General features: G+C 43.5%; 3 protein-coding genes across 8 annotated transcripts in view; 1 reads left to right on the forward strand and 2 right to left on the reverse strand.

Moving 5' to 3' along the window:
- The window catches only part of LOC117778048 (importin-13-like), a 9500-nt gene extending 3209 nt beyond the window's left edge, over positions 1–6291 (forward strand). For both annotated transcript variants that reach the window (XM_034613257.1, XM_034613256.1), the window contains 16 exons: positions 388–554; positions 804–924; positions 1023–1170; positions 1274–1455; positions 1584–1610; positions 1719–1853; positions 2407–2544; positions 2694–2774; positions 2882–3019; positions 3118–3214; positions 3288–3340; positions 3436–3502; positions 4515–4573; positions 4674–4763; positions 4874–5055; positions 5958–6291. In XM_034613257.1, the coding sequence (XP_034469148.1) occupies positions 388–554; positions 804–924; positions 1023–1170; positions 1274–1455; positions 1584–1610; positions 1719–1853; positions 2407–2544; positions 2694–2774; positions 2882–3019; positions 3118–3214; positions 3288–3340; positions 3436–3502; positions 4515–4573; positions 4674–4763; positions 4874–5055; positions 5958–6051 (1779 nt within the window). In that variant the 3' untranslated portion in view covers positions 6052–6291. The remainder of the gene's footprint in view (positions 1–387; positions 555–803; positions 925–1022; positions 1171–1273; positions 1456–1583; positions 1611–1718; positions 1854–2406; positions 2545–2693; positions 2775–2881; positions 3020–3117; positions 3215–3287; positions 3341–3435; positions 3503–4514; positions 4574–4673; positions 4764–4873; positions 5056–5957) is intronic.
- Positions 6292–6363: 72 nt separating this feature from the next.
- On the reverse strand, positions 6364–12872 carry fzr1b (fizzy/cell division cycle 20 related 1b). The gene is made up of 14 exons (XM_034613258.1): positions 12679–12872; positions 12183–12370; positions 11013–11114; positions 10863–10926; positions 10611–10738; positions 9780–9862; positions 9478–9661; positions 9315–9380; positions 9120–9222; positions 8674–8855; positions 8318–8551; positions 7849–7953; positions 7478–7570; positions 6364–6945 (listed from the first exon to the last, which is right to left on the reverse strand). The coding sequence occupies exons 2-14, from the start codon at positions 12258–12260 to the stop codon at positions 6904–6906; spliced, it is 1464 nt and encodes a 487-aa protein (XP_034469149.1). The 5' UTR covers positions 12261–12370; positions 12679–12872; the 3' UTR covers positions 6364–6903.
- A 7637-nt stretch (positions 12873–20509) lies between these two features.
- The window catches only part of LOC117778038 (cAMP-specific 3',5'-cyclic phosphodiesterase 4B-like), a 51423-nt gene continuing 47207 nt past the window's right edge, over positions 20510–24725 (reverse strand). For 3 of the 5 annotated variants that reach the window (XM_034613242.1, XM_034613243.1, XM_034613244.1), the window contains 6 exons: positions 24328–24492; positions 23878–23977; positions 23491–23645; positions 23272–23394; positions 23001–23183; positions 20510–22907 (listed from right to left, as the gene is read on the reverse strand). In XM_034613242.1, coding sequence (XP_034469133.1) covers positions 22560–22907; positions 23001–23183; positions 23272–23394; positions 23491–23645; positions 23878–23977; positions 24328–24492 — 1074 coding nt within the window. In that variant the 3' untranslated portion in view covers positions 20510–22559. The remainder of the gene's footprint in view (positions 22908–23000; positions 23184–23271; positions 23395–23490; positions 23646–23877; positions 23978–24327; positions 24493–24725) is intronic. The other 2 variants (XM_034613240.1, XM_034613241.1) reach the window with 1 other exon arrangement.

The raw sequence follows: 24725 nt of genomic DNA on the forward strand, positions 1-24725 counted from the left end.
ATACGTATGTCTGTTGTCCCATCTCAAGAATGTCTCGAGGGAATTTCTTCAAATTTGCTGAAAACGTTCACTTGGACTCAAAGATGAACTGATTAGAATTTGGTGGCCAAAGGTCAAAGGTCAATGTTCCTGTGTCCTCACAAACCCTTTTTTTTGGCCTCACGAACATGTGATCTTAAGAAAGCCTCTAGAGCATTCTTAAAAATGCTCCGGTTGATGGAGGCATACAGCTGCAGTGCGCCACTTCTAAATCAAATGTTTATTTTGTCTTTCAGTTTTGTTCGTTACTTGTGAGCTGGGAATGTTCCTGTGTATTTTTGTGTCATTCCCTCTGACAAAGGATTTAAACACAGGCTCTGTTGCTCTTTCTATTTCCTGCGTGTCCAGGATGACATATTGTCGTTCGAGGAGGAGAAACAGGCAGTTTATCTCCAGGTTTACAGACCAGTTTACTTCCAGCTTGTGGATGTGCTGCTACAAAAATCCCACTATCCCTCGCAGGAGGAATTCACCTCCTGGTCGTCTGATGACAAGGAGCAGTTCAGAATCTACAGGTTAGTCAGGAAGACGGAGGGAACTTTCAAGGGGGCCAAAAACTCGGCTGTCGTCCTTCATCACAGGGAAGATTTTGGATTTAAGGGGACAAAAAGCACATCTTTCTATCTCTTTCTGTTATAGCTACACACAGAAGAACTCTTTTTTTCTTTTCAAACTATATCCTTAAATGCATTTCAGCCTCATTTGGAGACTAAAAATGGAAGTTACAGATTGACTCTTGTGTCCTCGACTGTTTTCCTGTATAGGGTGGACATCTCTGACACTCTGATGTACGTCTATGAAATGTTGGGGGCCGAGCTGCTCAGTAACCTCTACGACAGGCTGGGCAGGCAGCTGATGGACCCACAGCAGTCTGCAATATGGCAGGTAATGCATTTGATAACTCCTTACTGACTTCGTTCGGATCTTTAGTGTTTCCTCCTCCTCCTTCTCCTCTAATCTGACATCACCCTCTTCTCCTCTAGGACACGGAGGCCCTGTTGTTTGGCTTCCAGTCCATAGCTGAGACCATAGATGTGAACTACTCTGATGTTATCCCGGGTCTTATCGGTCTGATTCCCAGAATCAACATCAGCAACGTCATGCTGGCCGACACTGTCATGTACACCATTGGTACACGCAGACACAACACCAGGTTTTTTTTTTACCTTCACACATTTTTCTTACAATTAATGAATCATCACGTTTTGCTGCTTTTTTCCCCCTTGTTGTTCAGGATCCCTGGCTGAGTGGCTGGCCGACCACCCGGTGATGCTGGGCGGCATATTACCCATGGTGCTCCAGGGTCTTGTGAAGGCGGAGCTGTCTGTGTCCAGTGTGTCTACTCTGAAGAGGATCTGCAGAGAGTGCAGACATGACCTCAGCCCCTACGCTCAGGACATCCTGTCCGTGTCACAGGTCAGACCCCCCCGCCTCACGGGATCATAAAAATGATTTATCTCTAAAGGTGCTGCATGTATTTTAACCAGAGTGTGGTTACTGCCTTTGTAAACGCATCCACACTCACGATGGATTTTTGTCTGTAGGATGCACTGATTAAAGAAATCCATAAGGTGAGTAAACTGCCTTCAACATTGCCATTTTCTTCTGCAAACATGCAAACACCCACCACCTCGCTGAGGACATTGTGAATAATGTGCACTGTGTGTGTGTGGGTGCAGAGCAGCCAGTGCATGTGGCTGATGCAGGCCCTGGGTTTCCTGCTGTCGGCCCTGCCAGCAGACGAGATCCTGGCCAGACTTCACTCTCTCATCACCCCTCACATCCAGCGGCTGGACACACTGGCCCAGCACGAGGTACAGTCCATCAGCAGAAACTCATACAAGTCTTATACTGAAATAATAAACTGTACTACAGGCTCTTGTGCCGTGGAAGAAATAAAGCACGCTATATTATGTTGTGTATATAATATAAATTGTGTTATAATGTTTAATTTAAATGAGAAAAATATTTTAGAATCATCATACACTTTACTTCTTTAAAGGATATTATTCCCTACTACCCAAAATACAATATTTAAATTTTTCTGTATTAATATTTATGTCTGAATAATTAAAATGGTTTGGTTCATACATGTTACTACAATCTGGAATACTGCATGAAAGTGTGCAGCGTCAAATAACGCTACCACATCTTATATGGGTGTAATAATTCTGGAACCACAATACAAATGTCCACAATCATATATACATGTACAGGAAAATACCAGTACTGTCTATTAGCTGGTGTATTTAGCTCAAGTTCGATGATAACTTGTTAAGAATGCAGAACACCAGGGCCCATTCAATTCCTGGTTGCTGTCAGTTGGAGGCTTTGTATCAAACCCAGCCACTCTGTGTCCCTCTGCAGCCTGATCCCACTAATAAACAGTCCATTGTGCACATCCTGGGGATGATGTCCAGTCTCTTCACCACTCTGGACATCAACAGACAAGCAGATGACTTAGAAGGAACCCCCAGTCCCAGACTCACACCCTCACAGAGCCCGGTGAGTTCAGCTTCAAATAACAGCAGACGAAACCTGTATCTCAACTAGTTCCTGGATCTTAACCATCAGTATATCTGGTAATTTGCTTTAATGAACTAAATCATACTTCATATTTATATATATTTTGTCTTTATTTTTAATTTTCTCAGGTTGTGGTTGTGCTTCAACAAGTGTTCACACTGATCCAGACCATCCTCAGCAAGTGGCTTGATGACTCAGAGGTGGTAGAGGTAGGAGGGTTGCTATTACTGCTTATATTAATATGTAGGGTGTCATGTGTGTCTGTGCATGTGCGAATAGACCTGACTCACACTCACTCACATCTGCCCCCCTGCAGGCGGTGTGTGGCGTCTTTGATAAATCCGTTCGAACCCTCCTACATGATTTCGGGCCCATGGTGTCTCAGCTGAGCGAGATGCTGGGGCAGATCTACAGCGCCTACCCACAAGCCTCTGCACTGGACCTGGCACGGCAGGTACGCCCCCGCAGAGCAGGGCCCCGAACAAAACCTGGAATTAAAGCTCTCAACAAGCTTCTGGAACCAATTTACATTTCCTGTCTCTTCGCGTTTAGATGGTTCACATATTTGCAGGAGACGAACATCACAGCTCTAACATCAGAGGCCTCAGTGAAGTCTTGACTACAGCTACGCTCTCGATATTTCAACAAGGTACTGCAACAACATTTCTTTTCGTTTTTAGGAAATCCCTTTCCTTGCTCACCTTTACACATTTATTCTCCAGGTCCACGGGATCATCCGGATATAGCAGAATCATTTATGCACCTTCATGCTCAGGTTGGTCAAATGCACGTGTCCATTTATCACTCGTGCATTAGAGGAAATCTTTATTTTTTTTCTCACCACAGTGCTTGTGTTTTCTTGATCGTTAGATTCTTAAAAGAAAACCTGATTTGTACCTGTCTGATCAGCTGGATAAAAAAGCTCTGTTTTACTGTGGTGAGTATCATTACCTGCTTCTACTGTTCACCTGTCAGTCCATTATTATTATTTCATGATTATGATTATAATTAATTGATTTGCATGATTTTTACTCTTTGTACATGTTTGGTGCGATACAGTCTATTATCTATTTCAATTGTGGTTCTTGATAATATAAAGTGGTGAGAAAAAGGTTTTGGATTTATCTGTATATATGCAATATTTTGACTTTTAAAGCTTTTTACAATTAAGCCCCTGCCTGTGCAAATCAAGGATTTTCCAACTCAGCTTCCTTAGATCAGCTGATATTCTGCTTCTGGTTATCCGAGAGTCCGACTGGTGACTAAAACTCTGGAATGACTTATGAGCAGGGATCAGAAATGCTTCATCTGTCACTGCTTTTAAAAAAATGTTCTTTATTAGAAAAGCTTTCATCTCTACATTTAATATCTGAATTATTTGTATTTTATTTATTATTATTAGGATTATTATTCTTGTTGTTGGCTGATCAAGCATGTGCAAATTCTCTTTAACTGATAACATACAAATCATTGTTTTGGTTTAATCCATATTGAATACATCAGTTACGTTAAAACAACATGTGAAAAACGATATGTGTCCACCAGGTGAAGCTCAGTACAAGTTGGGTAATGCAGCCGTACAATGAGCCTGAAGTAAATGACATTCAAAGGGAATCTGCCTTTTGGAGCGACCCAATCAGAGCCCAGACTTTAACCTGACAGAGAAACTGTGGAATGATATCAGTGTTTGAGGAAGTATGGTCCAAAATGTCCTCCTCGTGTGTTTTATTACCATGAGCACAGTGTGTTTGTCTGCACTTGTGGCTCAGATAAAGATCACACCCCATTTTATGACCATTGAATGTAGAAAACCAAGTAATGGCAAAGGGTTTATTCCCCTTTTCTCACCACTCCTAGGTGCTTTCTGTTGTTTTGCATGGTCTTGAAATTCAGCTAAACAGCTGAAGCAAACATTTAAGAAAAAAAGAATCTTATCCTGTTTTCTCCAGGGATTTTATCACTCAAGTTTCCAGAGACGCCCACAGTAAAAGCTGCCAGTCTATTCTTTGTAAGTTGAGCCTGTAGTGTGTATGGTTCAAGTATCTTTATTGTCTGAATCCAGTTGGTCGGGTCTTGAATTCGTGCTATTTCTGTCTTGTCCCTGGAAGACAGAGCTGCTGCCTCGCTGTAAAGACATGCCATGTCTTGGTGAAGTGTTGCAGAGGGATGGAAAGCTCCTGACAGAGACCATACTCCAGGTGAAGCAGGTTTTAGGCCGAGGACATAACATGAAAACTAGATGGAGAAGTGGAAGATATCTACCTCTTCGAGTGTTAACACCCTGTATGTATTTTATTCCTGGTCTCAGGCGGTCGGTGGCGGCTCTCCTCGCAGCCTGACGGAGCATTTCTCCGAGGTGCTGCTGAGTCTGAACAGACACTGTCCTGCTCTGTTGTCCCAGTGGCTGAAAGACACGCTGCAGAGCCCAGGATTCCCCTCGGCTCAGGTCTCCACAGAACAGAAACACACCTTCACTCAGCAGCTCCTCAGGTAAAAACTGATCTGTTCACAAGCTGACTTCGCAGTTCACTGTTTTGCCGTCTTTGAGCTCAATGGGTTTTCTGGTCCATAACTTTCCTGCTGTGGTTCAATCTCAGCATTCTCATAAATCTCATTTCCAGCTGCAGCAGCTGTTTTTAAGTGAAAACGCTCTAAAGACGTCACTGTGCATCTGCCCAACACCACATGGAAGACACACAATGTTATTAGTCGCATGGCGTCCATTGTGGAGTGTTCGGCAGCTATAAGAAAACAAGACTACAAAGAGAGTGAATGCTTGACTGACATTTATACCATTTTCCAGAAACTCAACTCTAAATGAATGCTCATGTTTCTTTGTAACTGCTGTATACTGGCAGTTTCGGGTTTTCATAGTTTCCCTCTTCCCCATGTGGTCAAAAAAGTTATTGTTACAGTTATTGCGGAGCTATCAACTGAATTCCCAACCCTCACAAGTGCAAAATCCCAAGTGCCCAAGTCTATCTATCTATCTATCTATCTATATATATATCTGAATCTAATCTATTGCTGTTCCTGTCAACATGGAAGATTTATCCTCATCATGTTTTTTTAAGTAGAATTATGGGGCATTTCTGTGCTTTTATTTTGATAGGGGAAGTGACTAAGTGACTACAGGCAGTGTGGGGTAAGAGAGTAGGAGAATGTGGCCAGGTACACACCTCTCAGTTTACTTACACCCACGCGGTGTGTGTCCTAACCACTCACCTATGGTTGCAGAGAGTTTCAGCCTTAACTGGGGTATTAATTTATGATATTAATAAATAAAACCATAGGGATTATATTACAGGATTCAGGTGCTGTGCCCAGTTAAAACTATAAAATCTGAATGTTATATACTTTTGTGATCAGTACTTTTCTGTTCTTTCCTCCAGGGAGCAAACCAACAAGCGTCGTGTGAAGGAGATAGTGAAGGAGTTCTCTCTGCTCTGTCGGGGCCTGCAGGGCTCTGGATACTCTGATTACTAGTCTGAGCTGCCGGAGCTGCTGAGGACAGTCGGAAAGAAAAAAAGAAACGATCTGAATGTGTTTCTGTGACAAATGGTGCCACATAGGATTTGGGCAGGTGACACTGGACGACCAAAGACCAGATCACCTGGACTGAGCGGAGAGAGAGTGGACGGTGATGAGGATGAATGAGCCTCTGGGCAAAGTGTTTATAATAAAATAACAATTATGGAGAATAAAATGAAATGAGAAGGTGTCATATTATGTCTCTTATCTCCAGACATGGATTCAAACCACTGACAACTGACAAAAACATACTCAAATACTCCAATCTTTCTTTCCAGCTGCGTGAACAACTGAGTGTGTGTGTGTGTTCACGCATTTATTGTTTTTCTTCCTATGTATACTGCTGTTGATCATATTCACACATTATCAAAATATAGAAACCCTCCCCACCCGAGTCAGACTTCTTCTTCTTCTGCTTCTTCTCTGATCCAAGCAGAGAAGTTTTAAAACTTGACGTTACATTATTATAGCTTAGAACTCTTGTAGATGTATATTTCTGCTAATATATAGTAAAACAATTTCATCACTTACACGACAGAAAAGAAAACAAGACCCACATTTGTAAGCAGACAACATGTCCTGACAATACGCTGCTCATTCTTTTTTTTTTAGATCAGTCACTGTGAGGGATGGCAGTTGTCGGTTGAAGTTGTGGCTGTAGAAAAAGTGGACAGTCTTATTGGGGGTTGTTGAGGATTTGTCTCTGAGATGAGTGGAAAGTGGCGGCTGGTCTGCGAGCGTCACTGTGTGACTGTACAGTTCATCCACAGCTCAGTATTTTCCTCCTGAACCAGTCCTGACACAGGACTATCGTATTCTGGTGAAGAGGTTCAGCACTGACTTTGATTCCTGAAGGAAACAGAGACATTAAAAAGTGTCAGAAATCAACTGGGGTTGATCCGGACAAAGAGCCAGATCCAGGATTTCTTTTCCCTGTCTTGTTTTTTTACATTTTCAACATTTTCTCAGAGAATAATTCATTGATCTTGATGAAAACAATCAGGAGACTGATATTTATGAATGTTTGCTATTTGGTGCAGATTAAAATTGGAATCCGGATCTAGCAGATTTAAATGTGGTTTCCAAAGTACCTCAGCGGAGGAATGCACTGTTCTAAGTGCCATTTTAGTTTACTTATGATTTTTTCATTCAATCAGGGTGAACAACTTTCTGTTTCATGAACACTGAGCCCTCAGTGTTTCCAGAGAGTCTAGAGTTACACAAACATCAAGTTTTTGAGTACTTTGCAAATTTCCCCACCGTGGGACTAATAAAGGATTATCTTATCTTATCTTATCTTATCTTTTCAAGGCCTCATTCAATAATTCAAACAACCAAGGCATTGCACTCATACATACTGTTATTGACAGACAGACTGTACCTTTGTGCAGCGTGTCTTACTGAAGACGTTCCAGAAACGTAGTGTTTCATCTCCAGCTCCTGTTACGATGGCCTCCCCGTCAGGAGACACAGCCTGAGAAGAGAGGACAGAGAGGTGAAAAGGTGTGTACGTGCACACTGGGGACATTAATATTCTAAATACTGAGAAAAAGCTTGATGTTACAGGAAACAGAACAAGTTCAGGCTCATAATAAAAGCTTTTATTTGAATGCTACATTTAGTACATTTTTACCAGCTCTTACTTAAATATGATTTCAAATGCAGGACTTTTACTGATGCATGTTAATACTTCTACCACTGGATAAATGAACAGTATGAAAACCCTGGACATCATTAAACCTGTTGTCTCACCAGATACAGCACTCTGTACGAGTGTCCTGTCAGCTTGGCCACCTGTGTTAGTGATGGATACTTCCACACCAGGATCTGGTTCTGCGAGTAGCCATGAGTGCTCACCTGAAAACAAAGACATTTCTATTAAATATAAAAATCTGAAAAGATTATAGGTAAACCATAAAATAGTAAGCCTTAATAAATTGTTTTGTCATAATGGTTTGACAACATATTGGGAATCATGGCCTATTATATCAAATATAACAAAATATCTCTACACTTATTTTGACTTGTTTTTGTTTTACATCTTTACAATAACAATATAACCCTGCATAATATCTGTTACCATTTTTATCTGTAGATAATCGGATGGTGTATATTTTATTTCCAATTGTAACATTACATTTGATTGATTAGTTTATTATGATATACTATATCTGCACAAAGCATCTCCAGGGTGTGTGTTGGTGTGTGTGCGCCTCCTCACCAGTTCATTGGCATGTTTGGACCAGGCCAAGTTGCAGACCTGGGAGCCGGTGTCTGTGCTCTGCAGCGCCTGACCCGTCAGTGTGTTCCAGAAGCGCAGGCAGCGGTCCGCGGTGCCGCCCCCCGACGCCAGCAGCCCGTGCTGGTGGGGGGACCAGGCGATGGCCTTCACGGCTGCCAGGTGGTCACTGTACTGCTGCACGGGGAGCAAGCTGGAGCTGTTCCACACCAATAACTGTCCAGAGACAGACAGAGGCTTTGAGTGCGTTCACCTTTACACTTAAAGATCATTCGAGCTAATCTCAGGGTGCCACCTGAGAAAACCCTTGGTGAAAGTGAAGCTCTAAATTCTCTAACCTTATTGTCGTTGCCTCCGGACGCGAGGTGCTGGTGGTCAGGAGACCATTTGAGGCCACAAACTTCTTGCCTGTGACCTTGCAGCCTCCTCTCAGCAGAAGGGGGGGTCCTGACGTCCCGCTGGAGGATCACTCTGTCCCGACTTCCCGACGACAGCTGCTCCCCGTTCCATGCCAGGGCACCTTCGGCACAAAGGGAGGGAGGGTCTTGCATTTCACTGGAGCTATCAAATATCCATCTGGCATTGCTTGTACACCACATAGCACATGCTCACTGGCACAATAAATGCATTACCGGGTGGAATTTAATATTTAAAAAATCACAGTTGAATACAAATATTTTTAAAGCTCTGTTAGGACAATTTCCTTTTCCTTTTTTCATATTGCTGACTCAATCACACTGTCACCAGAAATGTGTAATTGTATTTTACTCAAGCAATGACTGACCTACGCGGGCTGAGTGACCCTCCAGACTGGTCAGCTTCCTCCCTCCAGCTGCGTCCCAGATCTGAACGTAACCTTTATGGGTTCCGACAGCGACCAGACTTCCCTGATAGGGAGAGCAAGCAAGTTTTTTTTATTTCTCTGTTCTACATTAATTATTGAATTTATAACACGGTAGATTCAGTCGTGGCAGCTCACCCTCTCATTCCAACATACTGAAGTAACCGAGTCTCCATCCACTGAGAGGTCACATAACCTTGTCACCTGTTAGGGCAGTAAAAGTTCACACACACTTAATTCCTTCCACTAACGCCAAACGCAGGGGAAATGTCACAATAAAAGTCCAAAGTCCTCCTCTGACCTGGCTGGTGCAGGCACTCCACAGGTAGACGCAGGCCCCCAGGCCGACACTGAGCAGGTTGCCCGCCGACCAGTCTACCAGGTTGAGGTAGAAGTCGTCTTGCAGCTCCGGAGCATCCAGCACTTTGAAGGGGATCTTGGAGATCTTCCGCGCCGGTTTGCGAGGAGAACGGAGCAGCTTGTGACTGAAGACGCGTCGAGAGGAAACAGAGAAAGTTCACTCACCAGGATCGGAGACAAAAAGCGTAAGCATCAGTTGTGTTCACGCAGCAGTGAGTGAGATAAATGAGGTTTATACTGTACCTCTTGTTACTAAGGGGAGAAAGGGAGTATGGTGAGACTTCATTATCGCTATCGAAAGGCACTCTCTTAGTGTGGACAGTGTACTGCAGAGAAAGAGCACAGTGCAGGATTATTGCAGGAAGCTGCTGACTGCCAAGATGATCACATGTCACAGTTTGTTTTTTTTCAATTTACTTCTTCAGTTCTTCAGTAAAAAGCATAATAAAATGTGGATGATTTTCCTTATGTTGTTAAATTGTGGTTTGATATTTTATCACAATGTCGAGCACCTGTCTACTTCATAACATTTGTATTATTAATTCCTCTTATTGTTTATGGTGCACGATTTAAACAAACACAGTTAAAGGTTTAGCAGCTTTATCACTCAACCAATTGAAAGCTCTAGATTACATTACAAAACCTCCTGTTGCTAGATTTATTTTATTATGTAGCTTAAACATTAAAGTATTCAAATACATTTTTTTTAAGTAAAGTTGAATATATATTGATGTGTCCTAATTATTTAGACACCATTTGTGATAAAAAACACATACAAATCTGAGCTGAATTCAAATTATATTGACGAATAAGTGAATCTTTAATTAAATCAGTTTTTATTTTTAATATCTGTTTTTATATCCGATTACAGACCACATATAAAAAATGCATTAAATAGTCTGAGAGTGACAGATACACAATAAATATTTTTCACATGAGATCTTTGTCAGCCTAACACAATCCAGTGTTACCGTCATTACTCCTGGATGTAAAACTTCTTCATATAATGTCAGATTCTGTGGTGTCTCGAAAATGTCTGGAAACAAATGACAAAGGGATTGAGACGACTTTTACCCTAAAAAGGCTGTGAGAGTCTTGAGAGAGGACTGTGTGCCTCCGGTCGTCCGTGTGAGGGTCTGGCACCATCTCTATTCCCGCCCCCAGCAACTCATTCCTCAACAGGGCAGCGTACGCCACAGTGTCTGCAGGGGGGGGCAGAGGGAACACAGAGGGTAGAGGGATGTGATCCACAATCAAAACACTGCAACTGTTGAGGGAAAACTGCAACTTCACATCAAAGTGTCCACTGAGGGTTTCTTCTTCTACCTTTGCTTGAGTCTGAGCTGGCGTCCTTTGGTTTATGGGTCTGACTGGGAGAGCGGCAGTTCTCCTGTGGAGAGGAGCAGGACACTGATTACTGAGCGGCACCTCCCATTAAAATACCTGACTGAGTAGACAAACTGAGGAGCTGCTCACGTTAGCATAGTGGAAGTTGATGCTCCAGTTGCTTCCAGCTCGGGTGGGAATGAAGCGATCCCCTGACTTCACACTGACAGGACTGCAGGTGGCACTTGCACACTGGGAGGGACAATAACACCATTTAGACAACAACAAACAATTTAGCAGAGTTATATCCCTCATGGTTAAGATGTGGCCGAGGGAGATACTTTTCAGGGGTCCTGAAATATATAGCAGCACTACGGTGGTCCGTAAAAAAAAAAAAAAAATCACATAACACAATGACAAATAAGAAAACACAACAGCAAATCTTAAAACACGATGTCACGTTTCCTTCATGTTAAAAAGACGAGCCTCGTCGGCAGCAGGTACCTACTGTTTCAGTTTAGAGGTTAATGTGTAACTAAAAGTTTGGGCTGAAGTGTCTCTCCCTGGAAATTCAAAAAATGCCCTGAGAACGCAGAGCTGGGAGGCGGACTAAGGGACACCTAGAGGCGAGAAGCCCTCTACTTTGTGAGACATTTCTGTTTAAAATCCATGTGTGTGAGAGGAGACATGGAGGGGCAGGAGAGGATGGGGAGGGGTCTCTGAATGGTCGAGGATGTGGTGGTTATGGATTTAGTTTTAGCATACATTGAAAACAAGTGCATCTTTGCAGATTCCTGCTCACGAGCGGTCGCTTTGATTGGAGGGTGTTAACTGGTTCCGTGGAACATGGATTGAAATATCAGGTGGCGTCATAAGCCACGTTGAACCCATACATTTTCTCTGAAAATAAATATGGTAATAAATGTGATATTAAAACCTGCACTAGTGTGTTTCATCACAGAGGAGCGATACAATTTGGTTTAGAGATCAAAAACAGATTTACGTGTGCAGTATCTCTTTGACGTGTGTTTTGTTGTTTCCTTCTTCGTTGTTGTGTTTTTGAGATTGGTTGTTTTATCTTATGATTTGTTGTTGTGTGTGTGACACCTCGGGGCCACCGTACCACACCTCTGCTCACACTGCTCCAGGACCACATGATGACACTGAACCATCTCTTCCACTCGGTCTGCGGCTCCATCCCGCAGCTGCCACACACACACACACACACGCACATCATGTCAGGCTGTACGTCGCATCACGCAGCTGCGCGTGCACCGGTGTTCACAAACACAGTGTGTGCTGTGCTGCGGGGTGTCTGACCTTTGACAGGCGGGCCTCTGTGGGCAGGTTCTGGTGGTTGATCTGCCGGAGCAGCCTCCTCTCGTACTCCTGGTCCATGTCCTCAGGGCGGACGAGCCGAGGAGCCTCCCTCTGCTGGCCAGTCCCCGCCCCCCTGGATTAAACCTCCGCTCCCTCTCGGTGAGGAAACCCGCAGAGGATCTCCATCTCTGTGAAACACAGGGGGCCGAGGGTCAGAGGAGGAAACGCCGGATGTGGGAGCCGCTGCTGCGGCTGGAGACGGTGAGGACGCACCGCAACAAACGACCTGCTGGTGTTATTCTGTTCTCGTTTCTTAAAGAGCAACTTTACTGTTTATTAAAATCATCCAAATATCAACGTAAACCCGCTAAACAGCCTCACGCTGCGGTTCTGACACCTGACACATTGTCCTGGCATCCTGCTCCCGCACACAGCCCCCTTTAAACAGCGCTGTTACCGTCAGGCCGACGACACCGACGCTTTGTCAGCCACTCACCCGGCGGCTCAGGTGACCGGGGCGGCCTCCATGTCCAGGGTGAGGCGCTGCGGCGGTGCGAGCTGCGGTCGCTCTCCTCCGGTGAACAGCGGCACGTCCGACGCGTCACTGCTGTTGTTTATGTTCGCGACAAAGATGGCGACGGAATCAGCTGGAGCAGGAGCCGTCTGGTCTGCCCCTCTCCGCTGTCTGCGCGCGCAACAGCGACCCCCGCCGGCGACACACGCTCACTGCGTTTAAAGCCGCACTCTGGTTGTTCCCCGCGTGGCCACAGAGTGTCGCTGCTGCACTGTAAAAAGAAAAGATGTAGCTTCACTGCTCCCAAATGTTTCCATCTGGGTTTTTATTCTTTAACCATTGAAAATAATATACTCAATATACTTCCAGTACGTTTTTATAATTGATTTTATGGTACTTTTAATTACCTACAAAGCACTGCATGGGCTGACTCCTCAATATGTTTCAGATCTCGTGTGACCTTGCTCGCACCTTGAGATCCTCGGGCAGGGGTCTCCTAATTGTCCCAAACTCTTGGCTGAAGACTAAGGGGGACAGAGGCTTTGGAACACCCTGCCCCATGAAAGCCAACAGGCGGAGGCAGTGGCCTCTTTTAAATCTATGCTCAAAACAAATTTTTGATCGTGTTGCTTTTCCAGGTTCTTCTTCTTTGTTCGGTTTATTGGCGGGTGGCACCCATGCATTACCACCAATTACAAAAATGTAGTGGAGCTCAAGTTCAAATACAGTCACAAAGTAAATGTACTTTTTTGCATCCGACTGCATGTTTCAGAATCTAAATTCCAAATAAAAGGAATATACATTTCTTCACACAGAGCCCATATAAAACGCACAGCATATCTCCATATTTGGTGCTATAACACAGCTGAATGGTCCTTCCATATTGTGTCACCTGCATCTCATGTGAAAGCCCAACTGTGAGACATCATAACCTCATCCTTCTCTGTCTAACTTGTCTCTTATTTGATTTTAACCTTGGGTTCTAATTAAATTATCCCAATGTTCAGTCAACACAGGAATAATTTGAATCAAACCAACAAAGGGCTGGAAAGGGTATTGCCATTGCCCTAAAAAACATTGCACTCATCCAATACAATGATAATAAGCGGGAGCACATGAAACACAGTGTAGAAGCACCCACATCAATTCAGTCAGATCACTCCATTACTTAATTTACGATCATGTCTTCTACACTGTCATTATGTCCAATGCCTTTTGTCCTCCTGCACTGAACTTATACAGCTGAGAGCCGAAGCAGAGCAGCAGTCTCATAGATAATCTTGTCCTTTTGGTCATCGGAGGCTTTATCTGGATATTGTCCTGCTTTTTTGTCCTTTGCCAATAACATGTCTGGTTTTCATGTGGTGTATTGTCAAGTGTCTTTGTCTCTGAACTTTTAACATTTAGTTTGACTTAAGTTGTTCTGGGGTTAATATATGATGTATCATAGGGCGTACTTGGGACTTTAGAAAAAACGTCATGGAAATAATAATAATAATAATTATGATTTTATCATTACTATTATTATTGGAAACATATTAACATCACTATTATTATTATTATTATTATTATTATTATTATTATTATTATTATTATTATTATTATTATTATAACTTTGCAGTGCAATTACAATCACTTCAATACTTATGAAGAATAAGATAAGATTTTAAAGACGACATTAGCCACAAATAAAGGCTTTTTTTGTGTGTGGAGGTAATGAGGCCGGTTTCCTTATATCATACATTTTGGTCACTTAAGATGTATGAAGAGAAAATAGTTCCCTCGACCATAATGAACCCTAGAAGCCCTGGATTCTCCTGTCAATATACGTAAATGAACTCTTAAAACCAACCTCTGGCCTACATGGTATATAGGTGTACCATGTGTGCCGTCACCGATATCTGAGCGTCATGCAGAGAAAGAGTATTGATAACACGTGCTTGCCTCAGGGCCCCTGTGTGAGCGTGACTTCAAAGTAAATAGAGATCTCACATTTGCCCCCACTGATACTACTTTTTCCATGCACCTGCTAATAGCACAGCAGAGCAAAAGTTCACTCTCTGAACTCTCTCATGAGAGGGTTTTGTTTTCCAAACCACTGAAACTGTGGAGGAGGAGAAGGGAGCGACAGGAAGAGTGGCCCCCGCTGCTGCTGCTGCTTCCAGGCCTCTAATGAGACGGACATGGTAGAGTGGAGACAAGGCATGGCATCTCTGGTGGCATGCTGAACCGCACGTAGGCCCCGTCTGCTACACTGCCCCTTGGCTCACAGCGAGACCCTCCACCTACATTCACATGTCAGTCGACATCAAGTGTAACACACAGACACCGTTTAGATACTGTCGCCGCTTTTCTGTCTGAGCTTGATTGTCTGTTTTTGATACAGAGGAAGCTCATATACTTGATTCAAGTGCAATTTGACATCTTGAACATAAAAGGACATCACTTTATAATTTTGCATTTCCCGGTTACAAGTGTCAAGCTTTATAAGTAATTTAAAAATAATTAAAAATAAATAAATAAAATAATAATAATAATAATAATAATAATAAAAATAAACTTTATTTATATAGCACTTTTAAAAAACAGAGTTTACAAAGTTCCCTGACAGCAAAGCAAGAAAAGTAAATATAATAGAAATACGCAGGATGCAATGTGGCAAGGAGGCCAGACAACCACGTTTAGGTGGAGGGTTCAAATTAAATGGATAAATATAGAGCTGTGTCACGTGAAAACTTGAACACATAAAAGCAGCAATATGACAATTAAAATAAAAGGTGAAAAGAAAAAATACAACATCACATGAAAGCAAGTCTTTAAAAATGGGTTTTAAGAAGCGATTAAAAAGAAGTCACTGACTCTGCGAGCCTTATCTCCTCAGGTAGGCCGTTCCGAGGCCGAGGGCCTGGGGTTGACATGACTTGGGTTGAATGAGAATGACAGGTCACCTCAGCAATATGAGCAATGTCATAAAAAAAAAGAAAAGAAATTAAATCTAAATAAAATAGAGCTCATATATAAATACATTTTAAGAAATCAAATACAATTCTATGTGCATTAAGAGTGTGAGGATGAAAGTGTAAAACCAAAGTGACGAGTGTATTTCACAGGGTTATATTGTCGACCATCACTGGATTAGAGCAAACGTGAAAATGTCATATAAATCTGTGACCAACCCAGTTAATCACCTCACGATCTGACCTCCGGGTTGAAAACCACTATATGTGTGAATGAAGTAGTTTAAACTGTAGCACCACCTTGATATCCACCATTTGCACCAGTCACTGAGAGTGTAATAATGTATGTTAATATAGGTGGATCAATTACGTGTTATACCTCCTCACTGTGTTTACACAATCCATACATACATATTGAATCGTATTATGACAATAGATTAAAATGATATTATATATAATTATTATATTGTTTTATTGTCCAGTTGTTTTATTAAATCAGTCACAGAGGCCAGTTGATTGTTTTACTCTTACAATCAGCTGATAACACCGCTCTACCTTTACGTAACTAAGGGACACAGTGTTTTTATTTTGTTGTTTGTACTTTTACCTGCATAAGGGACGTGAGTAGTTTTCCACCGCTGTGTATTATTCACTATAGGCCTGTTTACAGCTCTCACTGTGCCCACATTCCACACATGGTGACACACAGGTGCACAAACACCAGCCTTACTCACAAAGAGCTATCTGATCATGATCTTATTTTGCTTTGAGACAGCCCCAGTCACAACAGCCTCCCTTATCTGCATCCTCCATCGGGTTCCACACAGGAGCAACAGGCCCTATGTGTTCTGAGAAGCCTGATGCTGACATGGAGGGCAGCGTCTGGGGAGGGGGGGTGGGGTGAGCTGCTGTCTGCCTCGGTCAGGGTGAAGGGGGGGGGCGGACGCTGCGGCCTTATCGCTCCCGTGATACAGTGCAGCCCAGTGGGCACAGAGGAAGCTGGGTCAGAGCTCGCTAGACGGTGACGCTCTCAGATCCTTACTGGAATCCACAAACACAACAAGAATAGGCCTCTGACTAATCTCTTCTCTTTTGTGATGACAAGAAAAATGACAGTTTCAGCACGATTTGAAAACAAGAAGCTGACTTTGTGACAGTGTAGGTCTCAAACGCAGGATCGGCATATTTCCAGGCAAACGTGTGCAGCTTTGTTGTTCATACTATCGGAGACACACTTGTTATTGTAATGATAGCGCTGCGTTTACTGTAAGACAAAACAATTGGGTCAGCAGTGCCACATGTTGTTAACTTAGGCAGGTAATCAGTCAAAAACTACAGTATTTAAACATGAAAACACCTCTACATTTATGTTAGACTCTGTCTTTTCTCATGAATGTTGTTAATATTTATATTTTGTTGACGTGCTCTGTTGCACGTAACATCTCTTGTCCTTCCTAAGAGAGGAATCTCTCACTTGTGACTCTCCCTGAGGTTTCTGCATTTTGTTTTTCCTCACTCTAGTCAAGGGTTTAAAGCAGAGGATGTGGCACCTGTTAAACCCTATGAGCCAAACTGTGATTTGTGAATATTATAACATTGAATTGACTGATTTATTATTTACTAATACTTTGTCTGGCGTTTAAAATCAGTACACAAGCTACAGAATCTTGTTTGGTTTTCACGGATTTTTTATTCAGTAAAGAGGAAATTCATTTTTTTGTGAGAGCGACATTAAACTCTGAAGGTTGAGGGAGAGATTTGGATCTAAAACTTCGACACGACCTTTGATAGAATGTCAGGAGTTTACATTTCCTGGTAGCAAGAAGTCTCTGTTTATCTCACCCCTATAGATGTGACATATTTGATATTTTCACATCGTGTAGGCCTCACATTTCTTTCTCTCGCTCTCTCTGTGTTTCTCCTCCTTTACCGCAGACTGTGCAGTGCACGTTGAGTCTCCTCCCACGCACTCGCTCGCTTTGACACAGCATGCTCTCCCCCCTTTCTCCCCCCTTTCTCCCCTCTCGCTCTCTCCCCTCTCGCTCTGTCTTTGCCTCTGTGTCAAACAGGGACAACTATTGATCATGGCGAAATCAAGAGAAGGGCATGTGGACGAAACATGATCTGGTTTACAGTAGACCTTTATCTTGTGTGGAACCAAATTCCACAGAGAAGCTGGTTATCTCTGCTGCTACAATGGTACAAGACCAAACCTGATGTTTGGACTTCGGTTGTGTGCCTGTGCATGTACAAACAGTATCTACAATTCCACCTCACCACTGCAGATGTGCTCCACCCGACAGGAGTTCCCTCAATCTTCAGGTGTCAGATGTTGGCCCACTCTGCTACACAATATTCACTGTGTGTGTGTGTGTGTGTGTGTGTGTGTGTGTGTGTGTGTGTGTGTGTGCGAGTAGCATGTCATCTTTAAGATACCAGGGGTGTGTTTGTTTTCCTCTCTCTTTTTTTAGTCTGACAAACAAAGATGACAGTGTGCTCTTGTGTGCCACTGCATCCCCACAGGGGTGCTCCCTTCCAAGTACAAACAATTCCTGAGCAGGTTGCATGCTGGGTAAAGAGCCCACAGGAATCAGCACAAATGTCAGGCTGTTGCCATGTCCTTAAACACATTGTGATTCAATGTGATTTGACACAGGCAAGTCCTCTACACATGGGCTGATGTTCAAGGACCCACTTGTTTTGAATCAGCCAACACCAGCGTATTCTTTTTAAATGAAGAATTCGAGATCGCAAGATTAATGCAAATATCGCTCCAAATTACCATCAAATGTCTGAACTCCACATATCTGCGTAATATTATTCAGTCTTTCCAACTTGGTATTAACCTGCATGCATAATCCCACTTTACCTCATTGAAAGGTCACAAAAACTCGGTTTCCTCCTTATTTTCTGGGCATTTCACGTGAATTAGCTCTTTCTGTCTGCATATTATAGAACTGCTGCCGTACATATTCTGTATATACGGAGATATGTAAGACAGTTGCACGCAAAAGGCGAAGCCACGCTGGGAGAAGCTCTGCCATATCTATGATGGCTGCCGCCGTGTTCGATAACTCAGTGATTTGTGACATTTTCTGGGAAGGATGCATCCTGTTATTGTCCTGATGCCGCATTCATGGCCCCACGGAAACACAAGGAATACACACACACACACACATACACAAAAACCACAGAGGTCTTAGAGGAACTAACTGCCTCATCTGATCTTTTCCAGATTAATCATTTCTCAGCTCACTTCCTCACCCGCCTTTCTCAGCTACTCTGACCTCCATTGAATTATCCTGGAATGCCCCATGTTAGCCTGTATTCCTCTCACCGACGGCCCAGTTGACTTCAGTCCTTACTGTCAACCTGACTAAAAACAAACAGCAGCTGGCCAGGAGAAACTCCAGGAAGACATTTGTTTTTATAAAGTGGATATGGAGAGAGAAGGTTTGTTTCTCTGGAAGTGGTTCTCTTCCTCTCTTGCCTTGGCCCCGGGCCCGGGGCCTCTCAGGGCCTGGCTGGGTAGAGTGGAGAGAGGTGGCTGAGTGGCTGTCAGCTGGACAGCAGCAGTGAGAGCCTCGGGCTCAGCCTGAACTCAGGCGGTTCACAGACGGTGCTGCCGGGGCTGGGGGAAGTCCGCCCTCACCCTGCTGACGTCATCCAACACACCACAAGACTTGTGTTAGAGTTTCAAAAACAAACTGCCCATTGCTCTGGCACTGTGGACCACCTCCATGGAAAACACTAGTCCCTGTCTGTGCCCGTGTTTACCATAAACAGTTCCCTCATTTCTGCTGAAAGGAAGAGGAGGAGGATTCAGGTTTCCTGTTGCCATTCAGGTATCCATAAACTGCAGAGTAAACAGTCCAATGTCTCAAACAATATATCCAGTGATACATTAATTATGTATCAAACATGTGGTACTTCCCCATTTGCATACTTTGAATTGTGTCAGGAAGAATCTAGGTGAAACTTTCCCAGCCCTGATCCAAGAGTCCTGTCTATGTTTTCCTACCATGTCATTTTCATAGCTAAGTGATGAGTGTCGTTTAACCCGGACCAGATGATGTAATTGACTTCCTGACAAGCAGCTCTGTGTGTCAGGAGCTGAGCGGGAAACTAATTATCTAATTATAAAAAGTTTATCAGGGTTTATCAGCCCTATAGAAACCCACACAAAGCTTACTGAGTTTACACAGAAACACAACGGTGAGATTACATCGGGAAATGTCTCCAGTCCTCCCTCTTCTGTTTTGTGGCAGTAAGTCAGTCCCTGAAATCTGCAGCACTCATCTCTGCCTCCATGCTAATTCTGCTCAGCGTGCCCTCCTGCTGATCACGTATTCCAGATGCTTATCAGCGGGTCAAGGTGCTCGCGGCTATGGGAGAGTGAATGCCCTGAGGGCCCGGCACATAGCAGCACTATCTCTCCCCTTCCTGTTTACTCTGCTGGCTCTGTGTCCAGCAGCGCTCGGCTGGTTTCAGAGGGAGGAGAAGTCACTGGTGTCACAGCGAGGGAAGTGAATGAATCAGGTTTTCCTCCCTCGGTCATCTCCACCTGGTTTTCCCCTGAAGAGTTGCAAAACTGGAACTATGACGTGAACAAAACCACATCTGTGGGTATATTGTAATCGCGCCATCGAGTTTTTGAATGTGGCTCAGAGGAATCATTTTAAAGAGTGTTGTTCACTGCTGCTGGGGAAAAACACCTGGCTGCCCTGAGGTCGTGACATTTACAGTAGCTCGGTCGTTTTATGACTCATTTTAACTTCATATGAAAAAAACTCATACGATAACAAACTCATCACCGGTTTGTTGATGTTCTCCAGTAAAAACTCCAGACCACAGCGTTCTGTAATACATGCCCATTTTAATAATCTGATAGAAAACATTTGTTGAGCACAACATACACCGTTTTACCATATATCGTGAGGAAAACACTGAAAAAATACATTTGAAACAATGTCATATATTTCAGCAAATATTCTTAAAGCTGTACAATGACCCGTCACCGTACACAACATACTGCAGCAAATACTGTAGATTATCATTCTTCATGATCCGCCAGGAACAAAAGACAAAGAGCTTCCTCTGCACCTCTCGTGAGGTGTTGTTGCTTCAGACTGTACAAACGTCTCTGGCTGGAATCTCAAACCAAACATTTCAGACTCCTAAAAAAAAAAAAAACCAAAAAACTGAACTGTATGACTCCATGTTTTTGGTCTTTGTAGCAAAGTAGCTTTGCTTAATACAACGAATCAGAACCACCAGATGAGTTTCAGTCAAACTGTGGATTTGACGCGTGGTAGTGCATATAAATAATAACAAATATACAGTGAATATTATCGATCAATATCAATATCATCAGGTACAAGGAGAAAAGGTAATAAATACACTGTTACAAACAGCTGAAGGGTCAGCACAGCACAGCTGGGTGCAACAAGATTGTGCAACTGTGTAACCACTCACTCACACACACACTCACTCACACACTCACTCACTCCCCATTATTCTGAAGGCTGCGCCCTTACAATGTGGTACCTTTAAGGTAGTGTTGGACAGATCAGCAACCAGCTGCGGAACTGTCGTCATAGTCAAAGTGCTGGAATAACAATAATAATAATAATAATAATAATAATAACTACAAGATACAGTTATCATGTCACTGACAGGTGTCTGTTTAAATGTGCACACAGTCTTACAGTCATTCAAAGTTCAGAACCAGATACGGTGTAAAGTGTATTCACGAGGATGTGATTCAGTAAACAGCTGTGTGTATGTGTGAGAGCTGATAAAATGAGGAAACACACTGGAATATAGCTCAGCACGATACAATATAAGGTTATGGAATTTTATATGAGATATTTTTGGTTAAATTTCACTGGGTAATTAACCTTTTTTTGACCGATTATTTTCATTTAACAACGGGAAATCACACGGATGAATTTGACTTCTGATTTGGGCGTTGAAAGCATGGGATCACACTGCTCAGACGCGGAAGTGAATTCATCCAAGTGCTTTGTTTTACACTTTCTGTACAGGATCTTTGCAATTTGGTTTCTCCATGTTTAAAGACTCAAAAATACACTTTTAAATCAATCTGAAATATGAGTAATTTAATTATTTATGTCATGTATTATTGGATAGAAATAGATTGTGTAAATGACGGATGCCCTCCACCCTCTCTTCCTCTTGCCACAGAGTGCAAATTGTGCTGGGAAGTCAACAGATTTTTTAGAAACACCTTCACTCGACGCTTTTGTGAGAAGCTTATAATATTGCCAGAACATTAGGAAGACTGTGTGAGACAAAGATGTCCTTATTGTAGAAAATTTGGACACATTTTACAGCTACATGATTGTGTTCAATAAATTATAAAAACATGTACAAAAAGACACGGCTGTAAAAAGAAAAAAAAAGGCACACAACTTTGTGTTAGAAAAAACTAATTGGTAACAAATAACTTGCTGACCAGTAGTTTTGGTTGGACACTTCACCAGGTGGCATCCAGTCTCGAACACGATGCAAAAGAAATCGTAATGAACATAAAAAGTGTCCTGAAGTGCAAGTTTTGGAAATCTCACTTGTCCCAGTACACGGATTCATATCATCTACGTCGTCTTATTTGTCTGTGAGGATCGAGACTCAGCCTCTGCAGCCCCACAGTTAGTCCTTTCTTCCAAAGACCAGAGGCCGCGCTCGTTCAGCTCCCTTCAAGGGCTCAAAATCAAACTGCCACAGGGTTTCCAAGCCTCGTTTGCAGGGGTGCCCCACATTTAGTCAGCCCCTTAGCCAGGCAGCTCCTGAAGAGCCACGATTGCAGGATTGCTCCACTGCAATAAAAGGAATTTAACCAGAAGCAGCAAATCACGCTGCGCTCTAAGAACCCCGTCGGTCCAGCTATGTTTCCGCCGGGGAGTCCCCATCGTCATCGGAGGGATGGCTTTGGAGTGTCAGATTATCACATCCGTCGGTCGTCTCCATCATCCCGCCCTCCACGTCTCCCACCTGCTCGTCCTCGTCGTCCAGCGTCAGTTCAAACTGAAATTTACTCGTCACGGGTCCCCCCTCCCCCTCCCCGTCTGGGCTCCCTTCTGTGTAGAAGGGAGGGGAGGGGCTTTGGGGGATCATGCTTTGGTACCAGTTCCTGTTGTCCTCAAGCATGTCAAGGATGTCCTGGGCGTCCGGGTGGACCAGGTCGGCCCACGTCTCCCACAGAGGGTGGACGATGTAGTCGATGAAGCCAACCTGGATAATAGAAACAGAGATGACGTCAGTAAGAAGGAAAAACAACCACGATGTTAAATTCCTATTGGAAGTGTGTGGATGTGTGCTCTCTACCTGTGTTCTCTCCACTGAGGCTGTGTGTTTGTCACACATCGGGCTGATCTCCATCCCGCGCTCCCTCTCTCTGTCTCCCTGGTGGAAGAACTCGTCCATGATCCTGTTCGTCCACTGCTGGTACAGATCCAGAGGTTTGGTCGGGTTGCTCAGGTCCGCACAGTGAACCATGTTCCGCAGAACCTACAGCAAAAAAAAAATCAATTTAATCATCTTGTATTTCTCTGGTATGTATGAGAGTGTTGCGTGTGTGTACATGAGTGGCTCTTACCTGCATCCTGTCTGTGTAGTTGTCCAGCAGCAGGACCCCGGAGCTCGTCACCTTCTTGGTCTCCACCATTGTCTTCAGATCGGCCAGCAGGCTCATGTGCTTAGACATGTCGGTCGCCAATACCTAGAAGACAGGAAGACACAGAGAAAAGATTCAGGAAAGGAGCAACACAAGGAGCCAAGAAGACATAGTTTTCTGGGCGCGCAGACGTTTCCTCACCATGTCTATGACCATTCTCCGCAGCGTCTGCCTCTGCTTCTTGGTGAGGTTTTGGAAGATGTCACAGTTGTCTTCCTGCAGCAGCTTGAAGCCCACGGCCAAGTGGTGGTTCTCCAGCACTGACTCATCGTTGTACATGAGAGCCAGCTCAGAGTCTGAGGGGAGACGAGGGAGGGGGAAATGGAAGGAAGGAAGAAATTAAATTGAGCACAAAGTTTTTAAACTTAGGTCAGGTAGCTATGGTTACCAATTCAAAACCCCTAAAAACCCACACTGACACAAGGGAGACACTTCCCACTAAATCATGCAAATATTTATTATGCCTATTTAGCCCGTGTAGACTAAATACACAGTGTTCTTGACGACTGGCAGTGAAGGAGGACTTACTGGTGTTGATGAGGAACTGGTTGGACACACCAGGGTGGTCCACGTCGTGAATGGCTGCGGCAAAAATGGCTGCCAGGATCTCCAGATCAGTGAAGACGGCCTGCGTTTGAGGAGAAGGAAGAAGAATAACAAAACAGAGGTTAGATTTCACAGTTAATAATCTGGCTAGACAAGGTGAAGTGTTCGGGCAATGTGTCATCCTGAAGAATGCATTTCCAGAGCCATGCCAGTATTGGTGACAGTAATGCCAGTCACCTCAATAAATCAAGCCAAGAATGTGTGGGCGGTGGTGCTACCGTAAAATGTTGCCTCATGTTTGAACTATTAAGTAAATACAACTATTTTGAAATGTGATTTGTTGCTGAAGGTAGGGCAAATCCTCATGGGCATTTTTACTAACGGAGCAGAGTGTTGTCTAAGACTTTTAGATAATACATTTAAGCCACTTACATCCAGTGCAGGGGTGGACAGGAGGATGTGCGTGGACTGGGCCACGTCGGCGGCGTGCAGGCTGTTGTGGTACGCCACGTCGGAGTGATAGTGGTCCTCCAGGGTCAGCATAAACGTCACAAAGGTGTCCTTTGGAATATGGAACGTCCTCATCAGGTCTCGCTCCTGCATGCGATGAGAAAAAAACCTTGGTTATGCCTTACTGGTCACTGCTGCCTCTCACGGCAGATCTATTCACCAGACTTTAAATTTCATTTTTAAAGCATATTCTTCCAATTTGGAATCATGCATTTACAGAAAAGTCTAAAAAATGAGAACAATATGTTCTGTTGTGCCAAGGGACAGTTAAAAATCAATTTGAACTGCTAGTGTCCATCCGGCAGATGTTTCTGTGGTAA

The sequence above is a fragment of the Hippoglossus hippoglossus genome, chromosome 17 (genome assembly GCF_009819705.1).
Source record: "Hippoglossus hippoglossus isolate fHipHip1 chromosome 17, fHipHip1.pri, whole genome shotgun sequence".
In the NCBI taxonomy this organism is placed as follows: domain Eukaryota; kingdom Metazoa; phylum Chordata; class Actinopteri; order Pleuronectiformes; family Pleuronectidae; genus Hippoglossus; species Hippoglossus hippoglossus.

Bases quoted from the DNA above. Each gene is read 5' to 3' on its own strand.
- fzr1b (XM_034613258.1), bottom strand. From the start codon at position 12,260: ATGGACCAGGAGTACGAGAGGAGGCTGCTCCGGCAGATCAACCACCAG. The intron at 10,739-10,862 runs GTAGAAGAAGAA...CCCCCCCTGCAG, and splicing joins CAGCTCAGACTCAAGCAAAG to ACACTGTGGCGTACGCTGCC. The intron at 8,856-9,119 runs GTCAGTCATTGC...TTTGTGCCGAAG, and splicing joins GGGTCACTCAGCCCGCGTAG to GTGCCCTGGCATGGAACGGG.